The sequence below is a fragment of the Drosophila sulfurigaster genome, chromosome 3 (assembly GCF_023558435.1).
Source record: "Drosophila sulfurigaster albostrigata strain 15112-1811.04 chromosome 3, ASM2355843v2, whole genome shotgun sequence".
Lineage (NCBI taxonomy): Eukaryota > Metazoa > Arthropoda > Insecta > Diptera > Drosophilidae > Drosophila > Drosophila sulfurigaster.
In genome coordinates, this window is record NC_084883.1 from 30,221,967 (window position 1) to 30,245,719 (window position 23,753).

The window sequence follows — 23,753 nt, forward strand, 5'->3', positions numbered from 1 at the left end:
CGATACACAACGAGTCGTCGAGTCGAGTACTTGAGCCGTTTATTCAATTGCTCGGTTATAGCTTACAGTTATTGGTCTTTGTTTGGGGCACCATCAGACACAGATACAATATTGTACGAGTGCTGATCGTACATACATAATTTGTTTGCTTTTTATTTGCCACCATTTATCGCGCGTCGAGCATCGGTCAAAATTTATAGGCAGAGGGCAATCCACAGCTCAGCGATGCCTGAAATGAATTTCTTTCGAAAGACAGCGACAGACACAGCGATCGACTGGCTGCTCTTTATCTGTGCCTCCGCTGACTGTATCTACTGCCTGCTCGATCGTTTTACTGCGAACCCATTCTCCACATACACAAATGCTCCTCGATACGGACAAGCAATCGCGCTTGTTTCTTTGTATCATAGTTCAGTGTAATTAAAATTCGTTGCGATAATTAATATCTGACAAGCTTATTTCTGCAGCAATCAAGTGCTTTCAATGTCAATATATTATACTGAGCTTTCAATAGTATTCACAAACACACACACTCACAAACTTGAAATATACACATTGCGACAAATGTACGCAAATAACAATTAATAAAGTAATAATTCCAACGTTTGTGTAAATAGTTTCACACTTTGCCTAACGGTCGATACATATTTTGAATGCTTGAAGTCGATAACCATCAAAATGAATCAAGGAATCGATAGAGTACACGAAGTGGTGAGGTACGATATATCGATTGACATGCTAAAACGACACTGCTACAAACTAGCGCAGTTAACAGATGTTGAATTTTAAATTTAAAACTTATATATTTTATTAATTATAATTATATATTTTCAACATTTTATTAAAGAAACTACTATTTACATTTAATTTCAAAAACATTTCACTAGCTAATAAACAAAATTACGTTGCTCGAAAACGAGAAACAACAGGTCGTTCTGACACTTATGCGGGTCCAATGTTAATAACATTTCAGCAAAATGTTAATTTACTTTCATGTATGTGTGTAAAAAGAACAGCTGACGCTCAGTCGAGAAAAAAAAATGAGGTCGACGAGGCAGTTTTCCGGCTTTTTATTAATATTAATTTTAATTAATATAATTGGCCAAATTAGCGCGCAGGCCAATGAAGTTATTGGATGCGGTGGTTTCATTAAAAGTCATGCCGAAATCGACTTCTCCAAAGTTGAAATCAAACTGTAAGTAATTAAAATTCGTGAAAGATGAAAAACCAATAAGAATTGATTTAATTCTAGTTTGACGAAACAAGGCTCGCTAAAAGACAAAACTGACTGCTCCCCATCGAATGGTTACTATTTTCTGCCTATTTACGACAAGGGTGAATATCTGCTAAGCATTTCACCTCCGCCGGGTTGGAGCTTTGAACCCGAGCACGTTGAGCTCAATTTCGATGGCAAGAATGACGTGTGCAGTCAGGGCAAAGATGTTAATTTCGTTTTCAAGGGCTTTGGCATAACTGGCAAAGTGGCTTTGGCCACTGGCAGCGGAGCACGTGATGTTGATGTTGAATTAAAATCGGAGCAGGGTGAGATTAGACGCACGAAGACCGACATCAATGGTATCTTCTTCTTCACCCCGATTATACCCGGTAAATATGTGGTACGCGCCTCGCACCCCAAATGGCATTTCTCCAAATCCGAGCACAATGTCGTCGTAGTCAGTGGCAACACGGAGCTGCCGGCGAACTCGTTGGTCGTCTCGGGCTTCGATATTAATGGCAACTTCGACACAAGCACACAGATTCCAGCTAACATTGCGATCGTGCTCTACCGGAAGAAGGGCGTAAGTATCTAATCTAATTAGTCTAATAATATAAGGTATAGAACGCACGCTCGACTATGAAGTACCCGCCACTTCAGTTAAAGCTAAACAAACGATTTTAAGAATTTAATATGCCCAATTTTTAATTTGAATTTGCTACTTACTTATAATACCTTTTTATGCTACGCATTACGGGTATAAAAATCCCCGTTTTTCTTAGTCATGCCAGACTTTTATATAGTTATTTATGAGCATTATTATAAAAGATAACGTCTCGCTTATTTATGCTACCTTTAGCAATCTCTGCCACCCAAATGCAGCAGTTCCCCCTCTGCGCCCGCTAACAAACTGAACAACGATTATGAAAGCGCTGCGTCTTGCTATGTGCCGCTATCGGAAAAGGGCGAATACAATTTCAAGAATGTGCCCACTGGCAAGTATCTGCTGCAGGCCGTCAACGAAAACAAAAACTTAAAACTGCATCTGACGCCTAAGTTCTTGGAGGTGGAAGTCGGCAAGGATACGCTGCAGCTGAAGGATGAGTTTAAGATCAGCGGCTTTACGGTGTCCGGTCAAGTGCTGCGTTCCGCTGGCGGTGCTCCACTCAAGTCGGCGACTGTCAAGCTCAATAATGAGAAGGTGGCTGAAACCGACGCTTCTGGTAGCTACATCTTGGAGAATATAAAAGCCGGCAGCTATAATATCTTAATCGAATCCCCACAATTGCAATTTGAGCCTGTGCAAGTGAAGACACAAATCTTGACACCAACTCTGCCTGTTATTGTGCCATCTGCCTATGAAGTGTGCGGCAAAGTTGTGTCACCCAAATCCTATGAGGTGGGCATTACAAAAGCTGGCTCCACGTTCCATACGACGGTTACAACCAAAGCAGAAAGCGGTAGTTGGTGCGCCTATCTGCCTGCTGGCAAATATAACTTTGAAGTACTTACCACCGAGGCGGACAAGAGCAGCGGTGTTCAATTTTTCCCCGTGCAACAGCAGTCCGAAGTAGGAGACTCACCTCTTGGCGGTATTACGTTCTCGCAGTTGCGTGCAAAGATTCGTGGCGAGCTGCAGTGTCTGCCAGATGCCACAGCGACTTGTACTACAGCTGAGATTACGCTACAGGGTCTGGATGCCACCGGGCAGCCAACTGAAAACAAATGGAAAGCCAGGGCCCATCGTAAGCAATAATTTGCAAGACTATTATTGAACTAGTTATAAATTTTTTGTATTACTTTACAGGTGGAAAATACGCCTTTAAGGATGTGCTGCCCGGTCCCTATGAGATTACAATTCCACAGGGAAATCTGTGCTACGAATCGACTCGCGTCTTTTTGAACGTTGCCGCTGCTGAGGAGAATGCGCCACCTTTCATTCACAAGGGTTACGAAGTCTCTATCATATCCAGTCATCGCGCTTTGGTAGATATAAATCTTCGGTATTTTTTATTGCAACTACTTAAGCTCTTATCCCATTTGTTAGATGAAATATACCCACATCACTGGACCCTCTGAGCCGAAATCGCCAACTGAAACCCTCAAGATTCTGTCCGGTGTCAACACTTTCTGTGTATCGAAATACGGCAGCTACGACTTTAAGCTCGAGGGCTGTCACATCTACGACGACACGCTGCCCAGCAAATTCATTACACCCGAGCCGGAACAGTTGCAGACATTGATTGTCAATGCCATTGCCCACAAGACCGGAGTACGTGTGTTGTCCACAGAACCCAATGCTGATTCACTGAGATTAGCAGTCGAAACAGAAGCCAATGGCAGACAGATCATAACCCCAATTGCTGAGTCGCATAAAGTGGATGGCAAATACGCATATCGCTATGATACCTACTTGAAACCCGACGAAATCATGAACATTGCCCCAATAAGCGATGTGTTGTTGTTTGCACCACAGCATCAACAGGTGGTTGGTGGCAGTGATTGTGTAGATATTGCCTTCAACTTTGTGGCAACGCGTGGTCTGATCCTGCGGGGCAAAGTCGTGCCACCTATCAAGGATGCCAAGGTGACACTCAGTTTCCCCGAAAATCCAGAGCGTGAAGCAATCGATACACTCACTTCGGTGACCGGGGAGTTCAAATTTGGTCCCATCGATGAGTCGCTGAAGTTTGAGCTGAAGGCTGAGAAGGAATCCTACGTATTCAGTGAATACAGTCGCCAGTCGAATTCGTTTAGTGCTCACAAATTGTGCGAGATTGAAGTCACGGTTACAGACGATGCCGGGCAGCCATTAAGTGGTGTTCTGCTCTCGCTTAGCGGTGGCGAAAGCTATCGCAAGAATCTAGTAACCGGCGACAATGGTGCCATTAATTTCCACTCGCTATCGCCATCGCAGTACTTCCTGCGCCCCATGATGAAGGAGTATAAATTCGAACCAAATTCCAAGATGATTGACATCAAGGATGGCGAAACGATTCAAGTAACACTCACGTAAGTCCCTTTCGCAAGATATCTACGCTCAATTTAATCACATATATATATATATGTTACAGCGGCAAACGCTTTGCTTACTCGATCTTTGGCGCTATTACCTCGCTGAATGGTGATCCTTTCGCTGAGGTTAATGTGCAGGCCATCGCCACAGAGAGCTGCCAGCATCAGCAGGAAGAAGCGACCAGTGAACTTAATGGACAGTATCGCATTCGTGGTCTGCAGCCCGGCTGCTCTTACGTGGTGCGTGTGGTGACTGACGATGAGAAGGTGCATCGATCTATACCCGCGAGTCATACAGTCGCCGTGGGCAACGAGGATGTGCGCAACATCAATCTGATTGCCATTAATCCAATTAAAATTGTGGACATCACTGCTCGAATCTTTGCCTCCCACAACGATTTCTACAAGACGCTGCGCACAGTGATGTACAAACGTGGCTCCTCCGATTCGCCTGTGTTCTCACAGAAGGTAGCTTCTCCACTGAATCCGAAATCTAGCATCAATCCTGGCATTATGGTTTATTTCCCACGCATTCCACTCGATGGCAAGAGCTACGTGGTCGAGCTGCAATCTACCCTGTCGGACAAGACGTACTCCTACAAGCTGCCCTCGTTTAGCTTTGTGGCTGACAAAGTCTCTGTCTACATGAAGTTGGAATTCAATCCCGAGGTGCGCGCCACTGAAGCGGATCTTAATCAGAATTCAATTGGTGCTTTGGTGCTCATAGCACTGGTGGCCATTGCCTTCTTTAAACAAGATCTGGCTGTCACATTCCTCACTTTCGTCTGGGACAAGTTGAGTGATATTGTTGCAGAAATTGCCCAGCGTCAAAAGGGCAAAACAAGTGTGAAAAAGAACGAGCCCATCAATCAGCGAGAGATCGAGCAAATGGCCGATCAGATCAATGCGATCAAAAAGGAAAAAGTCAAAAAGATTTAGTCTGATTTTATTAGGGATCAATACTTTCCATTTAGTCATCGGTATTCGGTATTCAGTTGTGTTTTTAGTATTTCCATTTAATGAGATTTGTGAATTTTGAGTTAAAGTTGTAGCATTTGTTTTAATTGCATTTCCCCATCCCAGACAACAAATAATTGTACCAAAATATTGTTTAATATAGCTGAGGCAAGTTTATTTTGTGTGTAGATTCATTCATCACTCTTATAGCTAAAATAAATAATTAAATAAATAAATACAAGTGCTAATCGTTAGTTATCGTTGGTCATCTACTGTGTCAGAATGTGTTCAGCAACGGAACTTAACATGCGTTCGCCGCGTCGTTGCTTCAGCTTGGCATGACGACGCTCCGCCTGCAAATTGATTTCGTTTTGTTCCTCAGAGGTGTTCTCGGCTTCCTGTGCATTCTCAGCGGTCTCAGCATCTGGGGTTGCTTCGCTAGCGGGCTGCTCAACAGATTCCACTTCTGGATCGGTATTCTCCACGAAAATGCACTCAGGATTGACGGCAGCACATTCCTGGAAATTGGTAGCTCTGGCCGTAGGATTTGCCGAGTTGGTGTACTTCTCGAAGAAGCCACGACCCACAATGCGGAAGGCCATGCTCGACAGTGGGTTCAACTTGGAGCGGAATTCCATTTCGCAGACAAAGCGGCGGCGGCAGGCCTTGGAATCCAGACCCAAAAAGGCAAACATAAAGTCGGCAATTCTAAAGGGCAAAGTAATTAATGAAATGAAATGCTTAGTGGACAATAGGTGTCTTACTGCTCTTCGGCGGGCTGTTGACGTGCCACACTCTCGGAAATCTCTTCATCTACGATCTCCACCTGTTCTTCCTGCTCCACTTCTTCTTCCATAGTATCCACAACATCGTGATCAATGCTGCGTCTGCCACGACGACGTGTGCTCGATGGGCCTGTGGGGCCGCTGGGTCCTGTTGGAGCAGAGGAGGAGGGATCGCTTGAGTAGTCCGAGACAATATCCGAGTTGGAAGAGTAACTGGAGTAACCGGAGTAGGGCTCAAAGGAAGGGCTCGAATCGTATGAGGGCGAGTCGTAGTGCTCATGTTCATGATGGTCCAAAGAATATGGAATGTGATCGTGACTGAAAGATGGTGGACTAAAAGGAAATTGTTAAGTGAAATTGTAAGTATAGTTTATTATACTAAAGCTTACGGATGATCGAGAATGACTTCCTGGTTGCATCGAGCATGTGGCCAGAAGTAACGGAGGCCCAAGTAAATGGCGCTGCCCACAAAGAAGGAAACGATGACCACTTTCACCTTGATCCAGTAGGCAATTGCCAGAGGCCACAGATGACGATCTGAAATTGATAACAAGATGATAATAAAACTCGGATTAGATAACTGACTTGTGATCTATGATAACACTTTCACTGGGCACGATCAGGGTTCTATAAACAGCGATGCTTGGACTACGACAATTCACAATTGTTATTATACATACATAGTATATGTTGGGGCATTGAAAGTGAAAAGTGTTAATTAACTGTTATCGAACGGTACATGCAAATCGTGATGGTCCAATTGGAAAAGATAAAGATACATTGGACTGGGAGGAGGGCCAGACAGCCTCAGTTAGGGGCAACTTTCGAAAGAAAGTGCTGATTAACACATGCACAATAATGTGCCTCAGAATGGGAGTGGAATCAATTTAAAATTGAAATTGTTATTGAAATGTGCTAATTGTTACGCCTGAGCACAGGCCAGATGTTATTACATAGTAGAATTGAACTTACACCAGAAGCGATGGCGATGACGACGAGTACGTCCTTCAAATTCCTGTAGAGCTCGGCCAACGTTAGCTAGAATGTCAGTATCCGTATCCGTATTATTGGAGAGCAATTGAGTGTCGGCATTCTCCTGGGTTTCATCACAGAACACCAAAGTAAAGTAGACGAGGAGCAGCACAGCCGCATACCAAATTGTAGTTTTGTTCATTTTCGTAGAATTGAATGTATATCCTATCGCTGGCGGCGTATATTTTATTTGTTATATGTGTATATGTTCACTGCTGTGGCACTTGGGACAGTTGCTGCAGAACTGATGATGCACTCTAAAGCGGCTGGCAGCTTTTATACCACCGACTAAAGTGGTTTGTTGTTGGTTCAGGGTGATAATTGATAGTGGAGTAGTCTTTTGTGGCTTTACGCGAAGATATATATTTTTTAACACATGCGTAGACATGGTAGATGACACAGCGACGATCACTGCGTCGTCGACTGGGTAATATTTTAATGCCTAGAGCATGCATTTGAAATGAAATGCTAACGAAATTTCTATAAACTGCCGCAATTTCACTTTCCATAAATCGTGTTTTATTTTCTAAACACATTTTTGTTTTTTCGCAGCAATCATATTTTCTATGCATCAGTTGCTATTATGAAACACGCAGATTTTTACATAATTAAAATTTCATATGCGAAATTCAAATTCGAATTTTTCAGCGGGCACATTGTTTACATTTATTATGTAACCCTAGAAATTCTTAAAGGTATCGAAAGTATCGATGCTTGCAATGCTGCATGTTTGTGTTTTTTTTTTTGTGGTCCAAGCGTAAATAATAAATAAATAAATTGTTAGCATGTCCAGCAGCACAAAATCAAATGATTTGGAAGCAAATCCAGCGCCCGATCCTCAAGCGCCCATAACGCGTAAAGGCTTCCTCATATCATTAAAGAACAGCGGCACTCCGATGCCGATTCCAGAGCAAAATGTCGTAAGTAAAAATAAATGATGCGACACCTGATAATAATAATCTATTTTGATGACTTTCTTAACCATGTGTCTAGTATGGACGTTGTCGACCCGTATCGGAGTTTGAAAAGCTCAATCGCGTGGGCGAAGGCAGCTATGGCATTGTTTGTGAGTGCTATTATGTTTATAATATTAACTTAGTAAAGTAAATCTGTTTCTTTGATGGATTGCCCTATGTTTTAGATAGAGCTCGTGACTCCAGTAATGGCGAAATTGTGGCCCTGAAACGGGTACGCATGGATCAGGAGAAGGATGGGCTGCCGGTCAGTGGACTACGTGAAATCATGATATTGAAGCGTTGTCAACACGAAAACATTGTGCGCCTCCGAGAAGTTGTTGTAGGCAAGAGCCTGGACAGGTTAGCAAGTCGGGAGCACATTTGCTGTCTCCACAAGAAGCCTATCATCTTAAACCTTGACCTTTACATGATCATCCTAACTAACCACCAACGCTAATGTCATTACCATCTGACAATTCATGCTCCATCTTCTGTTCCATCCCCCGCAGCATTTTTCTTGTCATGGACTTCTGTGAGCAGGACTTGGCCTCAGTGCTGGACAATATGTCAAAGCCTTTCACCGAATCCGAAGTCAAGTGCATCACACTTCAGGTGCTGCGAGCTTTAAAGTACATGCATTCCCGCTACATCATCCACCGCGACCTGAAGGTTTCCAATCTGCTGATGACGGACAAGGGCTGCATAAAAGTGGGCAAGTAGATGGAGCACAATTAGGCTATGACATACTATTGTTATATTAATTGTGCCTTTATTTCATAGCTGACTTTGGGTTGGCCCGTTTATATGGCCACCCGGCAAAGCCAATGACCCCACAAATGGTCACGTTATGGTATCGTGCTCCAGAGCTTCTCCTGGGCGCCCGAACGCACACGACAGCTGTGGACATGTGGGCCTTTGGCTGCATTCTGGGCGAACTATTACTGGGAAAACCGTTGCTACCCGGAAACTCGGAAATAGCCCAACTGAATATGATTATTGATCTGCTCGGTGCGCCGTCGGAATCGATTTGGCCGGGCTTCCAGGATCTGCCCGCTGTGCAGAACTTTACGCTTAGTGTACAACCTTACAACAATTTAAAGACCAAATTCCATATGATCGGTCAATCGGGCAGAAGTCTTCTTAACATATTATTCTACTACAATCCCAGTACAAGAGCCACCGCCGAAGAGTGCCTGACCAGCAAATATTTTACAGAGGCGCCGCAACGTGAGTTAAAATTGCTAAATATTAAAAACATTGTCATACATAAACATTCATGATTTTTCAGCTTGTGATCCCCGAATGATGCCCACTTTTCCGCAACATCGAAATAATGTTGCGCCAGTTCAACCAGCAACGGCATCAACTGATATTCCAATTTCCCATTTACTGGATGTGTTTATAAAAAAGGCAGCGCTTAGAATAAACTAATTATACAAAAACAAAAACACCACTTCAAAGCAACTGAACTTTGATCGATGAAATCGATAATTAAGAATTAATGCCTTCATGCGAACGATGATATCTGCAATTTTAACTCGCGAAATCGCTTTTGTTATTTTATTTAATAGTTGTACTTAAAAAAAAAAGGAATATAAGCTATAAGTTATTTATTGGTCACTGAAAGCATCGGCGGGCTTTTTTTTGGAATCGCTTGCTAGTTCACTCAAATGAGCTAGTTTATTTTACCAAATAGATGTTAACTTTTCCCGTGTAGTTCTTAGTTATTGGCTTCCAATTTTAGTTAACCAGTATAGTCTTTCATCGGTGATTCACTAGTTTGCTACAATTTGTTATTTTTTTTTTATTAAATTGCAGGATTTATATAGCAATAGCGAACAAAAATGAATGAAGACGTTAACGGCATAACAATTCTTTATGCATTTAGTATATCTAATCCGCGTTAAAACGTGTATTCGAGAAGTGTTGCTTATGGTCACACTGCGACACAGGTGTTAAGCAGCTTCAAGAAAGCTCTCTTTTTCAAGAAACAAGTGGTCCGAATTCATATAAAATACTTTATCAAAAAATAAATGAATTTATAATAACAAATTGGAAGCAACTAAATATCAATGCATCGATAATGCCAACAGAACCAACAGAAACCAACCAACCAGAAGAAAAGATGACCAAGGAAGATGTGAACAGTTCTAAACGCGAAAATGTTGCGGCGTCGGCCGTTGTAAGTAACGATAGTGATATATTGCCTCAAAGAAATGAAGCCTCAGTCAATGTGCTGTCAAATAGCGCTCGAAACGATACCAGTAACTCGGCTTCCAATTCACCCCCCCACCAACTCGATGAAATTCAAAACAATGGAGACGCTGTTGATGCCGCCGATGCCGTCGATGGTGTCGACGCTGATGAGAATGAATTACTCAGGCGCATGCGTGCTGATGCCGTAGACAACACGATGTACAGCAAAAAGTTCATACTACAAACGATGATGACGCTTAGTCAACTGCCGCCTCAGACACCACTGGAGACTGAGCTAGAGGATGAATTGTGCAAGCTCTGGGATATGTCTGTGTCCAAGGAAGTGGTTGACTTCCTACTGCTAAACGATTCCATCGATGTGATCATCACAGCTATAGAAGCCAGTGAAGATGTACGTTTATACGAGATCCTCGTTGGTCTTCTGGGCAATATGTGCGCTCAGGTCGAATGTGTGGAACAGCTGACGTCGAATCCCGAGTGGGTTGAGCTCTTGCTGCGACTGTGTACCTGCATGGACACTTGCATGCTGCTGCAGCTCATGCGCGTCTATCAGTATGTGATGGCTCACGTGGTCACCGGCAAGGAGCAGCTGGGCATCGATTGGTACATTTGTTTTGCCGCCTGCGACAGTTCCGCAAAGAATCTCGGCTTTATATTGCAACAGTGCATCAGCGAGGAGCTGCTGGTGGCTGCCCTGAAAGCCATTAATGCTGTACTGGCGAGTTGCGCCATGGTCGAGGAGGAGAACTCTCAAACGGATCTCAATTTGAAGCCATTTGCTGAAGTATTTTTAGTCCAAGAACTCGTTGATGGTGTCAACAATGCCTTTATGCGTCTAATGCGGGATGATCTTGCCAAGCAAGCGGAAGAACTTGGAGATGCTGCTGCTTCTGCTGCCAATGTAGCAACTACAGATGAAGAAGATGATGAAGATGAATCGGGTGTACCAAAAATCACTTGCGACATAGAAATAATTCAAACCTACCTCAATATTTGCACCATTCTCGTTCAGCTACCGGAAGCGCAGCTATCCATGGCTTCGCATACACCCAACATTATGTGTTGTTTGACCCGCATCCTCATATTTCTTCAGCAGCCCACTCAGCTGCATCCGCTAGGTGAACGACAGGAGGAATACCTCGAAGACATGGCGCACATTTGCAGCGTAAGTTTTGAAAATGCAATTTTTTCTTATTCTTACTTATTTCAATTTTTCCTTTGCAGTGTTTAAAGTATTGTTACGACAAAGAAATGTTTGAAAATCTGTTGAGCGTCTGGTTAATACTGCGACAACATATCGAAGACTATGCTGAATACGATGAAAATGATTTCGAGGCCTTCGACGATGAGTCTCGCTCCCAATACGAGGATAATGCCTTTAAGCTATTGCGTCTTTTAGCTCACATGTTAATCACTGTCGATCACGATGTCATGGTCAATGATATTGCTCACCTTGATGCTATGAAAACGGAATTGCTGCGCTGTGCTTTGCAGGAAGATGTTCTGCTCCAGAGAGCACATCAGCGTCTAAACCTGATTATCAACGATGCAGCTGGCCAAGCCAAATAATTCTCACAGAAACAGGACTGAATATTGTCGTTGCCTTCAAGCGCAGCGCAATATATAAAAAATATACTTACAAATATACAATAGATTTTAGAGTAGATTATATCATTTTGAATTGAAACATCTGCAGAATAGTTTTAAGATTTCTCATTCGAGTTTATTGTCTGACGCATCAGATCAAGCCACGATTGTTTGCCTAGTCGCACACCATTGGATCCCGTGCTGCTGACGATTAAATGATGCTCTTTGGCGCCACTCAACTGAAAAGTGCTCTTGTCATTGCTCAGCGCATGAGCAACGTGCTCCAACTCGTTGTCCAGCTTCACCACGGCAGCCTTTACCTCAATGTTGATGGTAGATTCGATGGCTTCAGATATCTTGATGACAGCCTCATTGGCCAGATTGTGTGCGACAATTTGGCTCTTGCCAATTAGCTCGGAGAGCTGCAGGCTCAGGTTTCCACCCTTAGAGTTGACACTCAGATTGCCATGCACACCAGCTGCGGAATATAAGGCTGTGTAAGTAAAGCATTTATAATGAACTTCGAGGGTTGCTGCCCACTCATTTTAAGATCGCCTGCCTCATGTACATGGACTTCACTCGTCTTGTGCACATTCTTCAGATCCATATTTCCCGTTGTGGTTTCAAATTTGGAGTTCTCGACATAGCAGCTGTCGGTGTTGATGCTGCCTGTCTTTGTGGAACATCTTAAGCTGTCTCCCTGTAGTTTGTCCAATACAATGTTCTGGCGATAAGAATAAGACAATAAGAAATATCGCAATACTATAAATAAAGAATGGCCTTACACCATTGTGCGTCTCGATTTCGGTACGCTTGCCCAACAAGACGCCCTGACAAACGATGTTCCCCTTATCGCTGTAGAGCGCAATATTCGTGGCTCGCACATTCCTTGTGGTGATGCCTTCGGTTGCCTTAATTTCCAGTGCCTCACTCTGTATGCCTTGCACAAAGACCTTAGCTGCTGTTTCAATGTAAGCTTCAGCCCAGACGGGAATCTTAAGAATGCAACGTGAACCAGTCCCTTGCGGTGTAAGTTGCTTGATTAGGACATTGACTACTTTGTCATCATCGCTGACATTCACATCTAGCTGGGCGTTGCAGTTGTGTGTCGCTTCACCTCGCAGTTGGGCTATGAAGACATCGCCACTGGTGTGCACATGGATATCAACGGGTTCCACATGCACATATATATCGGACTTGATATTAATGCGTGCATATTGATTTACATAATGGAGAAATTCTTGTTGTACCATGAGTCGTTTACCCGGCATGGTGGCAACTTGCGGTTTCTTTGCGTAATAACGGATACAGTTATTTACTGCAATTGGCGGGAACCAACGCAAACGCTGCAAAATTTGCATAATTCACAAACTATTAACGGATCGCGCTTTTTCGATTTGTTTACACTGCTGTTGTTCTAAACAGCTGATTGTGCTTCCAACGTTTTATGACACTAAATGGCAGTGTAAAGTGTTGTGCAGCTCTTAAATGAAAGTCAAGTACAATGCGTTAATCAACACTAAGCTTATCCAGTCCAGTTGGAGTTTTTCAGTGTTCTTCGACGGGTGTGAAAAATCATTGGTGGTGCGCACATATTAAGAAATTCGTGTAAATTAGCTTCGAAAATACAAACGCAAAATGTCTGGCAAAGATAGATTACCGATTTTCCCGTCGCGTGGCGCTCAAATGTTGATGAAGGCACGTCTGGCTGGCGCCCAGAAAGGTCATGGCCTTTTGAAGAAAAAAGCTGATGCGCTGCAAATGCGTTTCCGTATGATTTTGGGTAAAATCATCGAAACTAAAACTGTGATGGGCGATGTTATGAAAGAGGCTGCCTTTTCGCTGGCCGAGGCCAAGTTCACGTCCGGTGATATCAATCAGGTGGTTCTCCAGAACGTGACGAAGGCACAAATCAAAATTCGCACCAAGAAGGACAACGTTGCGGGCGTTACGCTTCCCGTCTTCGAGTCCTATCAGGATGGCGGTGATACCTACGAGTTGGCTGGCTTGGCTCGGGGTGGCCAGCAGCTGGCGAAGCTCAAGAAGAATTACCAGAGCGCTGTCAAGTTGCTCGTGGAGTTGGCATCGTTGCAAACATCATTTGTCACTCTCGACGAGGTCATCAAAATCACCAATCGTCGTGTGAACGCTATCGAGCATGTCATCATCCCACGTATTGATCGCACACTTGCCTACATCATCTCCGAGCTGGACGAGTTGGAGCGTGAGGAGTTCTATCGCCTGAAGAAGATCCAAGACAAGAAACGAGAGGCGCGTCAAAAGGCGGATGCTAAGAAAGCAGAGCTGCTGCAGCAAGGAATCGATGTGCGTGAACAGGCTAATATACTCGATGAGGGCGATGATGATGTGCTCTTCTAAAAACGAAGTATTACTCCACTCGGTTTACTCGTATTCGTGTGTGTATTCCAGCAATATATTATTGTTACAACTTGTTTCTGTTTCCATTTTAAATTCGCAAAATAATGAATTATTGTATGTAATTGAAGCTACTTAAGCTAAAAGTATATAGTCGTAATTCCAATAAGAAAAAATTAAAAACACAAATGTATGTATTCCATTTTGTAGTTATGTAGCGCTCAAAAATCATGCATTAAAGTCTCTTTTGTTGTTCCATAGAATACCAGTGGTTTATTATTTATTTTGGCTGCAAAGTGCATAAAATTCATGGTGAAAAAATGGTCATCTGACTTTTTTATACAATTGCAAAAACAATGCAAATGCAGTCATGTGACAGTAACATATGGCCCACTCACTTACCAGTGTTGGTTAACACTTCTCAGCTGTCAGCGCTGCAAAATCAGCTGTTGGCTGTTGTGCGTTGCCGTCGTTATCGTTGTCCACGCGTCTTAGGCACTTTTCAAAAATCAATTGTGTTTATTATATATATTAAAAAAATGACTAGTTGTGAATTTCAAGCGGTAGTTTTGGCTGCGGGGCGTGGCACACGTCTACCCGAAGTTCTGGGCGATGCCCCCAAATGTTTGCTGCCAGTCGGTCCTTTCCCCCCTCATCTGGTATCCCCTTAATATGCTGAGCCGACACAATTTCACAGGTAAGTGAATAAATTACAAACATTTAATTGAATTGCAACCACGATGTATTACTTACAGAGGTGATTGTTGTGGTGCTGGAGCAACATAAGGTGGATGTACAGCAGGCGCTGGAACGCACATCCCTTAAAGTTAAAATCGAATATGCCACAATACCCAACGACAGCGATTTTGGCACCGCAGACAGTTTACGCTATATCTATGACAAGTAAGTTGGAAATTTTTCTAGCTTTCGAATTGAAACTAAATCTTCGCCCCTATTGTAGAATCAAGTCTGATTTCTTGGTAGTTAGCTGCGACATCGTTAGCAATGTCAGCCTCTATCCTTTGATCAATAAGTTTCGTGCCGATGACGCTGCGCTGGCGCTGCTGTTATTCAAAAGTGGGTTTGAGTCGGATGTGGTAATGCCGGGACCCAAGAGCAAGCACAAGCCAGAGCGTGACATGATCGGCATTCATCCGTCCACACAGCGTTTGGCATTTGTATTTGCTGCCAGCGATTGCGAAGAAACATTGAATTTGCAACGATATCTGCTCAAGAATCGTGGACAACTGGATGTATATGGTCGACTCACGGATGGACATGTTTATGTGCTGAAAAAGTGGGTGATCGACTATCTGCACAGGGTATGTATAGCTAATACTGAAGTGAAGGAGACTTCCAATTATAATATTCGTTTATTGTAGAAGGAAAACATATCCACGTTTAAGGGCGAGTTTTTGCCGCATCTCATTAAGAAGCAGCATTACAGGCGCACGCCCAAATCAATGCCGGATACAACTTCCGACTTGAATGTAGCCACCAAGCACGACGATAACATTTTGCACGTGAGTTAAATATTAGTATAAAGAGTAATCCTTAGCTTAAACTGCGATTTCTTCTTAGTATGCCCCACACAGTTTGATGGATCAAAAGGTGACGCAGGCTTCACTGTTCAATCAGTCGCTCTCGCATGTTCCTTACCATGGCGACATTATACGCTGTTTTGCGGTGCAGGCACCACAAGATGCGATCGGTGTGCGTGTAAATAATACGCTTAGTTTCCTTGCAATCAATAGAAAGCTAGCTACCATTTGGACTGATCTATGCGACGATGCGCATCCATTGATTGCACCAGGTGCTGTGGTCAAGTCTACACAGACCAAGGACATTATTGTGGCTGACAATGCCAAACTGTCGGAGAAGACATCGCTCAACAGCAGCGTCTTTGGCTCGAATAGCATTGTGAACCCCAAGAATATTGTGACCAATTCTATCATCATGTCCAATGCGATTGTGGAGGAGGGTTGCAATATTAACAACTGCATCATTGGGCATCGGGCGCATGTGAAGAGTGGCTCGGTGCTTACCAATTGTTTGATTGGACCCAACTATGTAGTGGAGGAGCAGACAAAGAGTCAATCGTTGCATTTGTCCAATGATGATCAATATATGGAGATAGATATACAGTGAATTTACGAGAGGGAGGCGAGATTTAACTTAATATGTTGCTTCTTTATTAACGAAATATGAGTTAGAAGGCGGATTCTTCTAGCAGGACATTAAATATTACAAGATAAGGTACATCAAAACTCGCGCTAAATTTTGGGACTATATAAAGTGTAAGTGTTTATAGTAGTGACAGATGGGCACAGCTTAAAGCTACGTTAACTATCTCTCTCAGCCGTTAACCGGGAGTAGTTGCATGTACAAGGCGTGGAACGACAAGACTGTTTACAATGAGTGCGCTAGCGACTTGGACGACGACTCGTTCGCAACGCTTCACTTCCTTCGCTCATACAGATACTCGTCCTCGTAGTAGCGTGGCGTCGATGTGGCTATAAACACTTGCGGCCGGCGTTGCTGCAACGAGATGTTAATCTCCTCGGGTGTTCGGAAGACCTGCTGTTGATGCTGCTGCTGCTGTTGCTGATGCAAATGCTGCAGTTGAGGTGGCGCGGCGGTGAAGAAGCGATATGGCGCCGGTGTCACAGTGGGCGCCAATGTCTGTGGCCTTTGCTGCTGATGCAGCTGATGTAATTGCAACTGAGGCTGGATCTGTGGTTGAATTGTTGTTGTTGGCAATGGCTTGCGATAGGCAATGGTTGTGGGCTGTGGCTGTTGGTGACGGATCTGTGTGACCACCTGAGGCTGTGGCTGGTATTGTACGCGCTGCACCTGCGGCTGGTGCTGCAACTGCAACTGCAGTTGAGGCTGCGCCTGTGGCTGCGGATGGTAAGCGATGGGCTGACGTTGTGGCTGCTGCTGCTGCTGTTGGGGCTGGTGTTGAATGCGTGGTCGGGGAGCTGGCAGTTCCTCCTCTTCGTCATCGTAGCGCTCGTGCTCGTAGTAGTTCTCGGGGAAGTAACGCTCCGAATAACGCAGCGTGACATTGGGCTTGCTTTGATGCTCCTGCAGATTGATGGGCTTGTAGAGATAGTCGTTGACAATATGATACTTGGAGGACTGTTTGCAGATGTTATCGTGCGATGGCGGCATGCAGATCAAGTGGATCTGATGGAAAGTGAAGCCCTCGGGGCAGATCCACGAGTGCTTCTGATTCTCCTGGCAATAGTGGAAGACCTCACAGCTCAGCGATTCATCAGCATAGTAACTGCACGAGCAGTGAAAATGAATTAGTTTCATGAACTGATGATAGTTTAAGTTCAGCTTACCCAGAGTTGCGTTCGTTGCACGTGAACGAGGATTTGCTGAGCAGGGTGGATAGACGATCGGGTTCCTCGACCTCCTCTTCTTCCTCCTCGCTCTCTTCGCTTGAGGGCTTCTTTTTCAAATAGTTGCTCTGCTGCTGCTGTTGCTTTTGCACATTGCGATTGAGATAGACTTGTCGTGGTGCCTCCTCCTGGTCCTCCTCGCTGTATTCGTACTGTGGTCGCTGTTGCTGCTGCTGCAGTTGCTGTCTGTAAGCCAGATGTGTTTGAGCCTGCGTCTCGAAGTCATCGTCTAGATCGCCGGCGGCACTCACGTCCAGGGAACGCGACGAGAAGCCTTTGGGCTTCTCCGTGGTAGCCGTGGCCGAGGGAGCTCCCGTGGCGGCGGCATGAACGCAGGCGGCGCACAGACCAATGGCCAGGAGGAAGACTAGGGCTAAGTGTCGGTTGCGTCTGCAAAATGCAAAATTGGCAATAGCAATCAGATTAGCCAAGTCATGCCGTCAATAAGTTGCGACTTTATGATATGGGAAAACTTTTCTGCTGTCTTCGCTGTGGCAACTTCAATGCACCAAACGCGCGGGAACCTTTTGTGCCAACCACCAGCAGCAACAACAACAGCATAGCGAGCTAACCACAACAACAATAACTGAAGATGCCGCCAAATTGCAGCCAAAGAAGGCAACAACAACCACAACAACAGCAGCCCAGCAACAGTTATGCAAGAGCAAGACCAGACCAGGCCAGAAACTTGTTATAAGGCAACGACAACAAGACGCCTGAGACACAGCTGGGAGCTGCGAACTGTGAGCCCAAAGCTGAGACTTGCGAACTGCAAGATGCAGCTAAGAAGTGCAGTTAGTCGACCGCAGTGCCGAAAGATTGTGCAAATAAACGACTTACAGATACGCTTACACTTCCACATTTCAAATAACTGACAGTTTGGTGAACGCGTTATGTTATCGAAACGTTTATCGAGGTATCGCTTATGAGAATTGCTCAACACTCGCAATTAATTATTGTACACTTCTGGTATATTTGGTACTTTTGTTACTAGATGGGTACAATTTTGCACTGTCGGTACATTTAAGTGCATCAATCATTTAATGTTATTAAATTAAGTATGCAAATATGCGGAATTGAACTTGGTTCATTGAATAAACTTTTATGAAATTTGTAAAAAAAAAAAAAAAAAACATTTTAATGCAAGTATAAGCGTAGAGAATACAGTAATGAATACCCCTTTTTGGCAATTAACTTTAGAACAGAATGCAGTTCGAAAAGTCCTGATCTCTGTTAAGGAATCTATTTATAATTAAAAAAATATAGATCTACAAAAAAAATTATTAGTTTTTTTCTAGTTATTAAATATTGTAAACCGTTGAATATCATTATAAAATTAAGGTAATATTCTGTAATACTGTTTATGGTACTATAGTACATTATTTTTCTTTCACAGAGTCTCAAGAGAGATGAAATGCTGTATTAGGAACTGTGTGGAAATAATTGGACTGGTTTAGCCTGCTGCTATGCCCATTGACAGGCAGTGTATAAAATGAAGATGTGCCACTTGCAGCGGGTTCAATTTGAACGCCATTTAGTTAAACCACATGGAGCAACAACAAGCAGTAGACTTGGCCAGTTGGCTGAATGTCAACCGCGGCACATACGCATCCATGGAATGCGACTGACACAGGCGGGAGTGAGAGGTGGAGGGAGGTAGAGGAATATGTAATGTAATTGAATGTACGTTCCCGGTCTGGTAACCGGGCAGAGGCAATCATCAACAGCTCCGCTCGACTCGGCTCTGCTTGGCCAATGTTACGTGCCACAATTGCATTTAATTGCGGCCTTTACGTGGAAAGCAAAACTGTTACCAATATTATATGTACGGGTTTACGAATCATAATGGCAGCTGGAGCACAACAAATCCGCGTCAAACTTTTACTTTCGTTGCCAATCGCATGTGTCAGACAGCGACTCAAGTGCAGAGCAGAAACAAATGGTATTTGGGCTGGCAAGGGGAAGGGACAGTGGGCACTTGTTAATGGTGATTCAATAGCTATAAGCCAGCGCTAATTAAGGCATGTTAATAAACCAAATGCTTAAGCTTATGTAATGGCCACAATGCCCCCACACTCAACAATGACAGCCAAGTGCCTATGCGATTTATTTAAGCAATTCTTGTTGGCAATTTGTCAGCCTGTCAGTCCAACTGTTTGTCTGTCTTTCTGGCCTTTGGCAAATTTTTAGTGGCCACCTTTGAACTTTGATGTGAGTACAAAGTACTTGTCGATTGGTTTTGGCTACTGTTTGATTGCGTCTATCCATAATCCCGAGGCCATCCACCTGGCAACTGGTTAAGTCATTAGCCGAAGCTATCAATTCATTTTATTTGGAATTGGGTTAGCTGGCAAGTCGACAAAAATGTTTCCTAGTGCTCTACATAATCATGCGTTGCATGCCACAAAAGTGGTTGCCTGCCATAAATGGAGCACTCATTGCACCTCACCACTCTCTCTTTCTCTCTGGCTGTCTCCTTGTCCGTCTGATGTTAGTAGTCCAGTCACCAGCTGTAGCCACATTACATCACATGGCCAAGAAACATTGCGATGCGATGCGTTGATGTTGATTTTGTTTTGGACGATGAAATGGATGTGGGACTCTAACTGCCTCTCGCCTGTCTCCTTGTCTCTCCAACTGTAAACTGGTGCACTTAAGCTCAAGCTGAAGGAAAAGTGGTTTCATTACACACTAAACCCGACTCTAAAATCTGTGTGCGTTTTCATTTCATGACAGCGTTTCTTACATTTTCCATTTTCATTTCGCTTTTTTTTAGTTTTTGTTTTTTTGGGGCAAAAGCTGCATTCGCTTTGATTTCCTTAAATGTTGGGTGTGCTGTGTGTGTTAGGCGGGGATGACATAAGACTTGTTGTGCAGCCTTATGAAATGGAAGACAGACCCATATTTAGTGAAGTGCACAACTAACCCACTAAAACTTCCCATTATGAGTGTCTTACGAGAGAATACTTTATGCAGCTAAATAAACACAATGCTAAGTTGTTTTTAGATGAGCAGTTACTGTCATAAGTTTTAATAAGTGTTTTGTTTTCAGTGTAGGTTTTGTTTTAGTTCATTTAACTATAGGGATGCAAATTTATTTAATTTGTATAGTTTGAGTAAATTCTTTTTATCTAAAATAATTTACTGATTTTGATGCTAAGGTGTAGATGACTATTTATTATCGTAAGTTTTTGACCCAAGTCTTTTGTTTTCAAAGAATGTTTTATCTCAGTTTATTTATCTCTAATAAAGTGAAGCAATTTACGAATTCTGGTCTTTTTATTCATGACAAAACTTTCATGAAGCTTTTAATTAATATTTCTTAAAATGTGTTGATTATTTACTCAATTTTTTTTGTCCATTTTGAAAAAAATAAAAAAAGAAATATAAAAAAAAAAAATTTAATATTAATTATTTATGAATACACATACATAGGTGCATTAATGATTCATTAAAAATCTTTATCGAAAGTTAACAAAAGTTCTTCAGTCAAACGCAGCATTTCAAGCGTTGCTATTTCATGTCCAAGTTCGTTGCCTAAGTCTTTTATTGTCACTTTAAATAATGAACTCTTTTGGTAGCAGTTGTGTGGCACAACATTTTCAAGCTAATCTTACATAGGCATGTATAAAATTAAATTGAACAAAAGAAATTTTAATCCATTCAATACGCTGCCATTGTCCTTTCATCCCACAAAGTCTTTAATCTCAAGCTATAATAGTCAGCCGATTTGTCAGGTATGTGCGAGCATAGCATAATCGAAATATATTAACGCCTAGTTAGGTTAGTTGCAGCAGCTAAGCGTAGCATTTGCAGTTGTTGCCATTAGCTGCTATTTAACACTCTTACAAGTTTGTTGCCTAAGTCTTTTGTTTTCACCTGAACTATTACTGGCACGAGGGTAAAACTAACGTCGAGTACAACGAGCACTACATATAAATCTCTTTCTCCATTCGCATTTTTTGGTTTTTATTGGTTAATTATACGCACGCTCGTTAGCAACGCCAACTCGAACAAACTCGAAAAAACTCGAGAAAGAAAACTCGAAAATAAATTACATTGCACTGTTACAATTACAAGAAATTAAACAACGCTAATGGGCGTGCATTTAGTGGGACTTCAGTTTGTGGCTATGGCCTGGGATCCGTTGATTTGGAACCATGTGAATTATGTGATGGCGTTGGATGGATAATTGCTTGGCAATGAATTTTATGTGCAACGTTTTCTTTCACGGGACCCAAAAAAAAAAAACCAACTGAAAAAATGTTGTTACAATTTCGTGTGACCTTCGCTTGAGATTCGACTGTGGGAGCGAATTGAAATGGGGCGTCAACTGGTGAGCAATTTATAAATTGCACTAAACACACACCCCGAAAAAAAAAAAAAACAGCAATAACAACAATCTAATTCGTCATAACTACGATTTGGCATGTCTTTTAACCGAGGGATAGAGCAAGAGAGCGGAGGGAGGCGTTGTCTTTGTGCTTTGGGCACATTGCTGTGCGTAGTAGCTACCTAACTGTAATTTCAAACGCGACGTGTTGAAATATTGCGTATACGCCTCGTGTCGTGTGTGCGATACAATTTCATTGCAGTTACCATCGCTGCCACGGATTATATAAGATATATAAGGTAATTGATACGCCTTTACTTTTAGAAAGGATTGTCATAACTTTTGTGCATACAAATGTTGCAATTTTTTTCATTTGATTTTCTGATGTGACAGATTGCGATCTCTTTCTGTGTTTGGCCAACTTAGTGCAGTGACCATGGCCTGACAATGAGTCAGCTCTTAGTTGCTCAGCTGGACACCCCAAAAATTGTAAGCCAGCCAACAATATTGATTGACACAAAAAGGCTGCCACAGCATAAATACGTCACGTAACCTAAGTAGCATTGAGCGCATTTTCCAAGCGCTTTACTTAGTTATCGTCGTCGTCATTCGCCTTTTTTTCTTTTTGCGCACATTCAGACAATGCGATTAGGTAATAAGCCAAGGCAACCAAAAGCGGTCCAAAAGATTCAGCTTGAAGCGCCACAGGCAGCCGCAGCAGCATTGGCAGCAGACAAACAAACAAAAGCAAAACTCCCACGCCAACACAAGCACACACACACACATAGATACACACACACACACACACACACAGGTAGTTAGCTGGCAGACACGCCAACTAAAAGTCGCGGCAGTTACAGTTACGTATGGGGCCGACGACGTTTTGAAATGTTCGTAAAGAATCTTTTGTGGTTGCCAAGCGACACAAATCTGAAGCCCAGAGGCATTGCCCCACCTCCTTCTGCTGCTGCTGTCCCCTGATCCCCCCGCTGCCTCACACTCTCTCCCCTTTTTCATAGACAAGAATACAAAACGTTTAATTATTAACTGGCGGCTGCACGAATTGTTGTTGTAACTGCAACTGGATGATTCATTTTACGTCTGTGACTTACTGCATTTTGTGCTTGATTGCAGCCTATAAATCAGCTGCTGCTCCTGAATATTTATATATATATCGATCTATATATAGTTGATTGTGTATATCCAATTGAATTGGTCTCGGCTTTAGAACGCACACAAAAGAACACACACACAATTGTCGTTTTTACGTTTTAAAGTTTTGTCTTTGATTCGATTGTTGCACACTTATTGAAAATTGAGGAAAACTCTGCCTTCCTCTGGACACTTTGTTTTTTTTTTTTAAATGCCACTAATGCTACTACTCTGGGCTCTAGCGGACTAACGGTTCGCGTCAGCTCAAACAACTAAATGAATGACTTTCTTTAGCGTGTTTATGTTTTATACCAAAGCCACAGAGTCGTTTTCCGTTGCCGTTTACCTTTTTGACGCTCACAATTCACAGTCGAAGAGTTTGTTTTTGAGTGGCGAGTGGCAAGTGGCAAGTTAACTGGGCTTGGTTGTTTCTGTTGTTGCTGCTTCGTTTCTCTTTGGCCACGCTCTTAGCCCGCACTCAAACTAAGCTCCAAGTGATGTCTGACATCGTTCGGCTCAAAACTCTTTGAGCGTTTTTATTGTCTTGTTGTTGTCGTCGTTATTAATAATTGATTTCAATATGAATTTAACAAATAACGATGTGAACTGTGGGAAATGACAGAAATATTACTAATAATTTCAATAGTAAAAATATGAATTTAAAGTACATCTTATTATTGGTAGTAATAATTAAGGAAGACAAAAGACAGAATTTTC

General features: G+C 42.9%; 8 protein-coding genes across 10 annotated transcripts; 5 read left to right on the plus strand and 3 right to left on the minus strand.

The window, feature by feature from the left end:
• The first annotated feature begins 1,013 nt into the window (after window positions 1-1,013).
• Window positions 1,014-5,429, plus strand: LOC133844624 (BOS complex subunit NOMO3). The gene is made up of 6 exons (XM_062278703.1): window positions 1,014-1,195; window positions 1,253-1,799; window positions 2,076-2,961; window positions 3,024-3,202; window positions 3,264-4,228; window positions 4,291-5,429. The coding sequence occupies exons 1-6, from the start codon at window positions 1,041-1,043 to the stop codon at window positions 5,168-5,170; spliced, it is 3,612 nt and encodes a 1,203-aa protein (XP_062134687.1). The 5' UTR covers window positions 1,014-1,040; the 3' UTR covers window positions 5,171-5,429.
• On the minus strand, window positions 4,990-7,355 carry LOC133844630 (uncharacterized). Its single transcript, XM_062278709.1, has 4 exons — window positions 6,946-7,355; window positions 6,363-6,510; window positions 5,953-6,306; window positions 4,990-5,896 (listed from the first exon to the last, which is right to left on the minus strand). The coding sequence occupies exons 1-4, from the start codon at window positions 7,145-7,147 to the stop codon at window positions 5,458-5,460; spliced, it is 1,143 nt and encodes a 380-aa protein (XP_062134693.1). The 5' UTR covers window positions 7,148-7,355; the 3' UTR covers window positions 4,990-5,457.
• A 226-nt stretch (window positions 7,356-7,581) lies between these two features.
• On the plus strand, window positions 7,582-9,409 carry LOC133844633 (cyclin-dependent kinase 10). Of its 3 annotated transcripts, none has more exons than XM_062278714.1 (6): window positions 7,582-7,700; window positions 7,790-7,925; window positions 7,999-8,071; window positions 8,147-8,321; window positions 8,471-8,669; window positions 8,742-8,929. In XM_062278714.1, the coding sequence occupies exons 2-6, from the start codon at window positions 7,791-7,793 to the stop codon at window positions 8,787-8,789; spliced, it is 630 nt and encodes a 209-aa protein (XP_062134698.1). In that variant the 5' UTR covers window positions 7,582-7,700; window position 7,790; the 3' UTR covers window positions 8,790-8,929. The 3 variants fall into 3 exon arrangements, with proteins under 3 accessions (XP_062134698.1, XP_062134697.1, XP_062134699.1); XM_062278715.1 differs by lacking the exon at window positions 7,582-7,700 and adding an exon at window positions 9,250-9,409 and having other exon boundaries at window positions 7,718-7,925; window positions 8,471-8,673; window positions 8,742-9,188; XM_062278713.1 differs by lacking the exon at window positions 7,582-7,700 and having other exon boundaries at window positions 7,717-7,925.
• Window positions 9,410-9,887: 478 nt separating this feature from the next.
• LOC133844625 (uncharacterized) lies at window positions 9,888-11,790 on the plus strand. Its single transcript, XM_062278704.1, has 2 exons — window positions 9,888-11,343; window positions 11,403-11,790. Exons 1-2 carry the CDS (start codon window positions 10,045-10,047, stop codon window positions 11,745-11,747), a joined length of 1,644 nt encoding a protein of 547 aa, XP_062134688.1. The 5' UTR covers window positions 9,888-10,044; the 3' UTR covers window positions 11,748-11,790.
• An 88-nt stretch (window positions 11,791-11,878) lies between these two features.
• Window positions 11,879-13,222, minus strand: LOC133844631 (uncharacterized). The gene is made up of 3 exons (XM_062278710.1): window positions 12,551-13,222; window positions 12,306-12,489; window positions 11,879-12,243 (listed from the first exon to the last, which is right to left on the minus strand). Exons 1-3 carry the CDS (start codon window positions 13,124-13,126, stop codon window positions 11,882-11,884), a joined length of 1,122 nt encoding a protein of 373 aa, XP_062134694.1. The 5' UTR covers window positions 13,127-13,222; the 3' UTR covers window positions 11,879-11,881.
• Window positions 13,223-13,301: 79 nt separating this feature from the next.
• Window positions 13,302-14,404, plus strand: LOC133844632 (V-type proton ATPase subunit D 1). The gene has a single exon (XM_062278712.1). It carries the CDS (start codon window positions 13,404-13,406, stop codon window positions 14,142-14,144), a length of 741 nt encoding a protein of 246 aa, XP_062134696.1. The 5' UTR covers window positions 13,302-13,403; the 3' UTR covers window positions 14,145-14,404.
• Window positions 14,405-14,567: 163 nt separating this feature from the next.
• Window positions 14,568-16,290, plus strand: LOC133844626 (translation initiation factor eIF-2B subunit gamma). The gene is given in 6 exon segments (XM_062278705.1): window positions 14,568-14,788; window positions 14,790-14,838; window positions 14,897-15,044; window positions 15,103-15,463; window positions 15,524-15,664; window positions 15,723-16,290. Coding segments are annotated over 6 exon segments (1,374 nt in total). The 5' UTR covers window positions 14,568-14,680; the 3' UTR covers window position 16,290.
• A 20-nt stretch (window positions 16,291-16,310) lies between these two features.
• Window positions 16,311-23,310, minus strand: LOC133844629 (putative mediator of RNA polymerase II transcription subunit 12). Its single transcript, XM_062278708.1, has 3 exons — window positions 22,997-23,310; window positions 17,492-17,941; window positions 16,311-17,430 (listed from the first exon to the last, which is right to left on the minus strand). The coding sequence occupies exons 1-3, from the start codon at window positions 22,999-23,001 to the stop codon at window positions 16,599-16,601; spliced, it is 1,287 nt and encodes a 428-aa protein (XP_062134692.1). The 5' UTR covers window positions 23,002-23,310; the 3' UTR covers window positions 16,311-16,598.
• Window positions 23,311-23,753: the final 443 nt, after the last annotated feature.

Coding starts and splice junctions, on each gene's coding strand:
- LOC133844624 (XM_062278703.1), top strand. CDS start 1,041: ATGAGGTCGACGAGGCAGTTTTCCGGCTTTTTATTAATATTAATTTTA. Junction 1,800..2,075: donor TGCTCTACCGGAAGAAGGGC/GTAAGTATCTAA, acceptor TGCTACCTTTAG/CAATCTCTGCCACCCAAATG. Junction 3,203..3,263: donor TATCCAGTCATCGCGCTTTG/GTAGATATAAAT, acceptor CCCATTTGTTAG/ATGAAATATACCCACATCAC.
- LOC133844630 (XM_062278709.1), bottom strand. CDS start 7,147: ATGAACAAAACTACAATTTGGTATGCGGCTGTGCTGCTCCTCGTCTAC. Junction 6,307..6,362: donor GAAGTCATTCTCGATCATCC/GTAAGCTTTAGT, acceptor ATTTCCTTTTAG/TCCACCATCTTTCAGTCACG. Junction 5,897..5,952: donor CAACAGCCCGCCGAAGAGCA/GTAAGACACCTA, acceptor TTTGCCCTTTAG/AATTGCCGACTTTATGTTTG.
- LOC133844633 (XM_062278715.1), top strand. CDS start 7,791: ATGTCCAGCAGCACAAAATCAAATGATTTGGAAGCAAATCCAGCGCCC. Junction 8,674..8,741: donor CAAGGGCTGCATAAAAGTGG/GCAAGTAGATGG, acceptor TTTATTTCATAG/CTGACTTTGGGTTGGCCCGT. Junction 9,189..9,249: donor TTTTACAGAGGCGCCGCAAC/GTGAGTTAAAAT, acceptor ATGATTTTTCAG/CTTGTGATCCCCGAATGATG.
- LOC133844625 (XM_062278704.1), top strand. CDS start 10,045: ATGCCAACAGAACCAACAGAAACCAACCAACCAGAAGAAAAGATGACC. Junction 11,344..11,402: donor ACATGGCGCACATTTGCAGC/GTAAGTTTTGAA, acceptor TTTCCTTTGCAG/TGTTTAAAGTATTGTTACGA.
- LOC133844631 (XM_062278710.1), bottom strand. CDS start 13,126: ATGCAAATTTTGCAGCGTTTGCGTTGGTTCCCGCCAATTGCAGTAAAT. Junction 12,490..12,550: donor AAATCGAGACGCACAATGGT/GTAAGGCCATTC, acceptor TCTTATCGCCAG/AACATTGTATTGGACAAACT. Junction 12,244..12,305: donor GGCAGGCGATCTTAAAATGA/GTGGGCAGCAAC, acceptor TATATTCCGCAG/CTGGTGTGCATGGCAATCTG.
- LOC133844632 (XM_062278712.1), top strand. CDS start 13,404: ATGTCTGGCAAAGATAGATTACCGATTTTCCCGTCGCGTGGCGCTCAA.
- LOC133844629 (XM_062278708.1), bottom strand. Junction 17,431..17,491: donor TGCAACGAACGCAACTCTGG/GTAAGCTGAACT, acceptor CTGCTCGTGCAG/TTACTATGCTGATGAATCGC.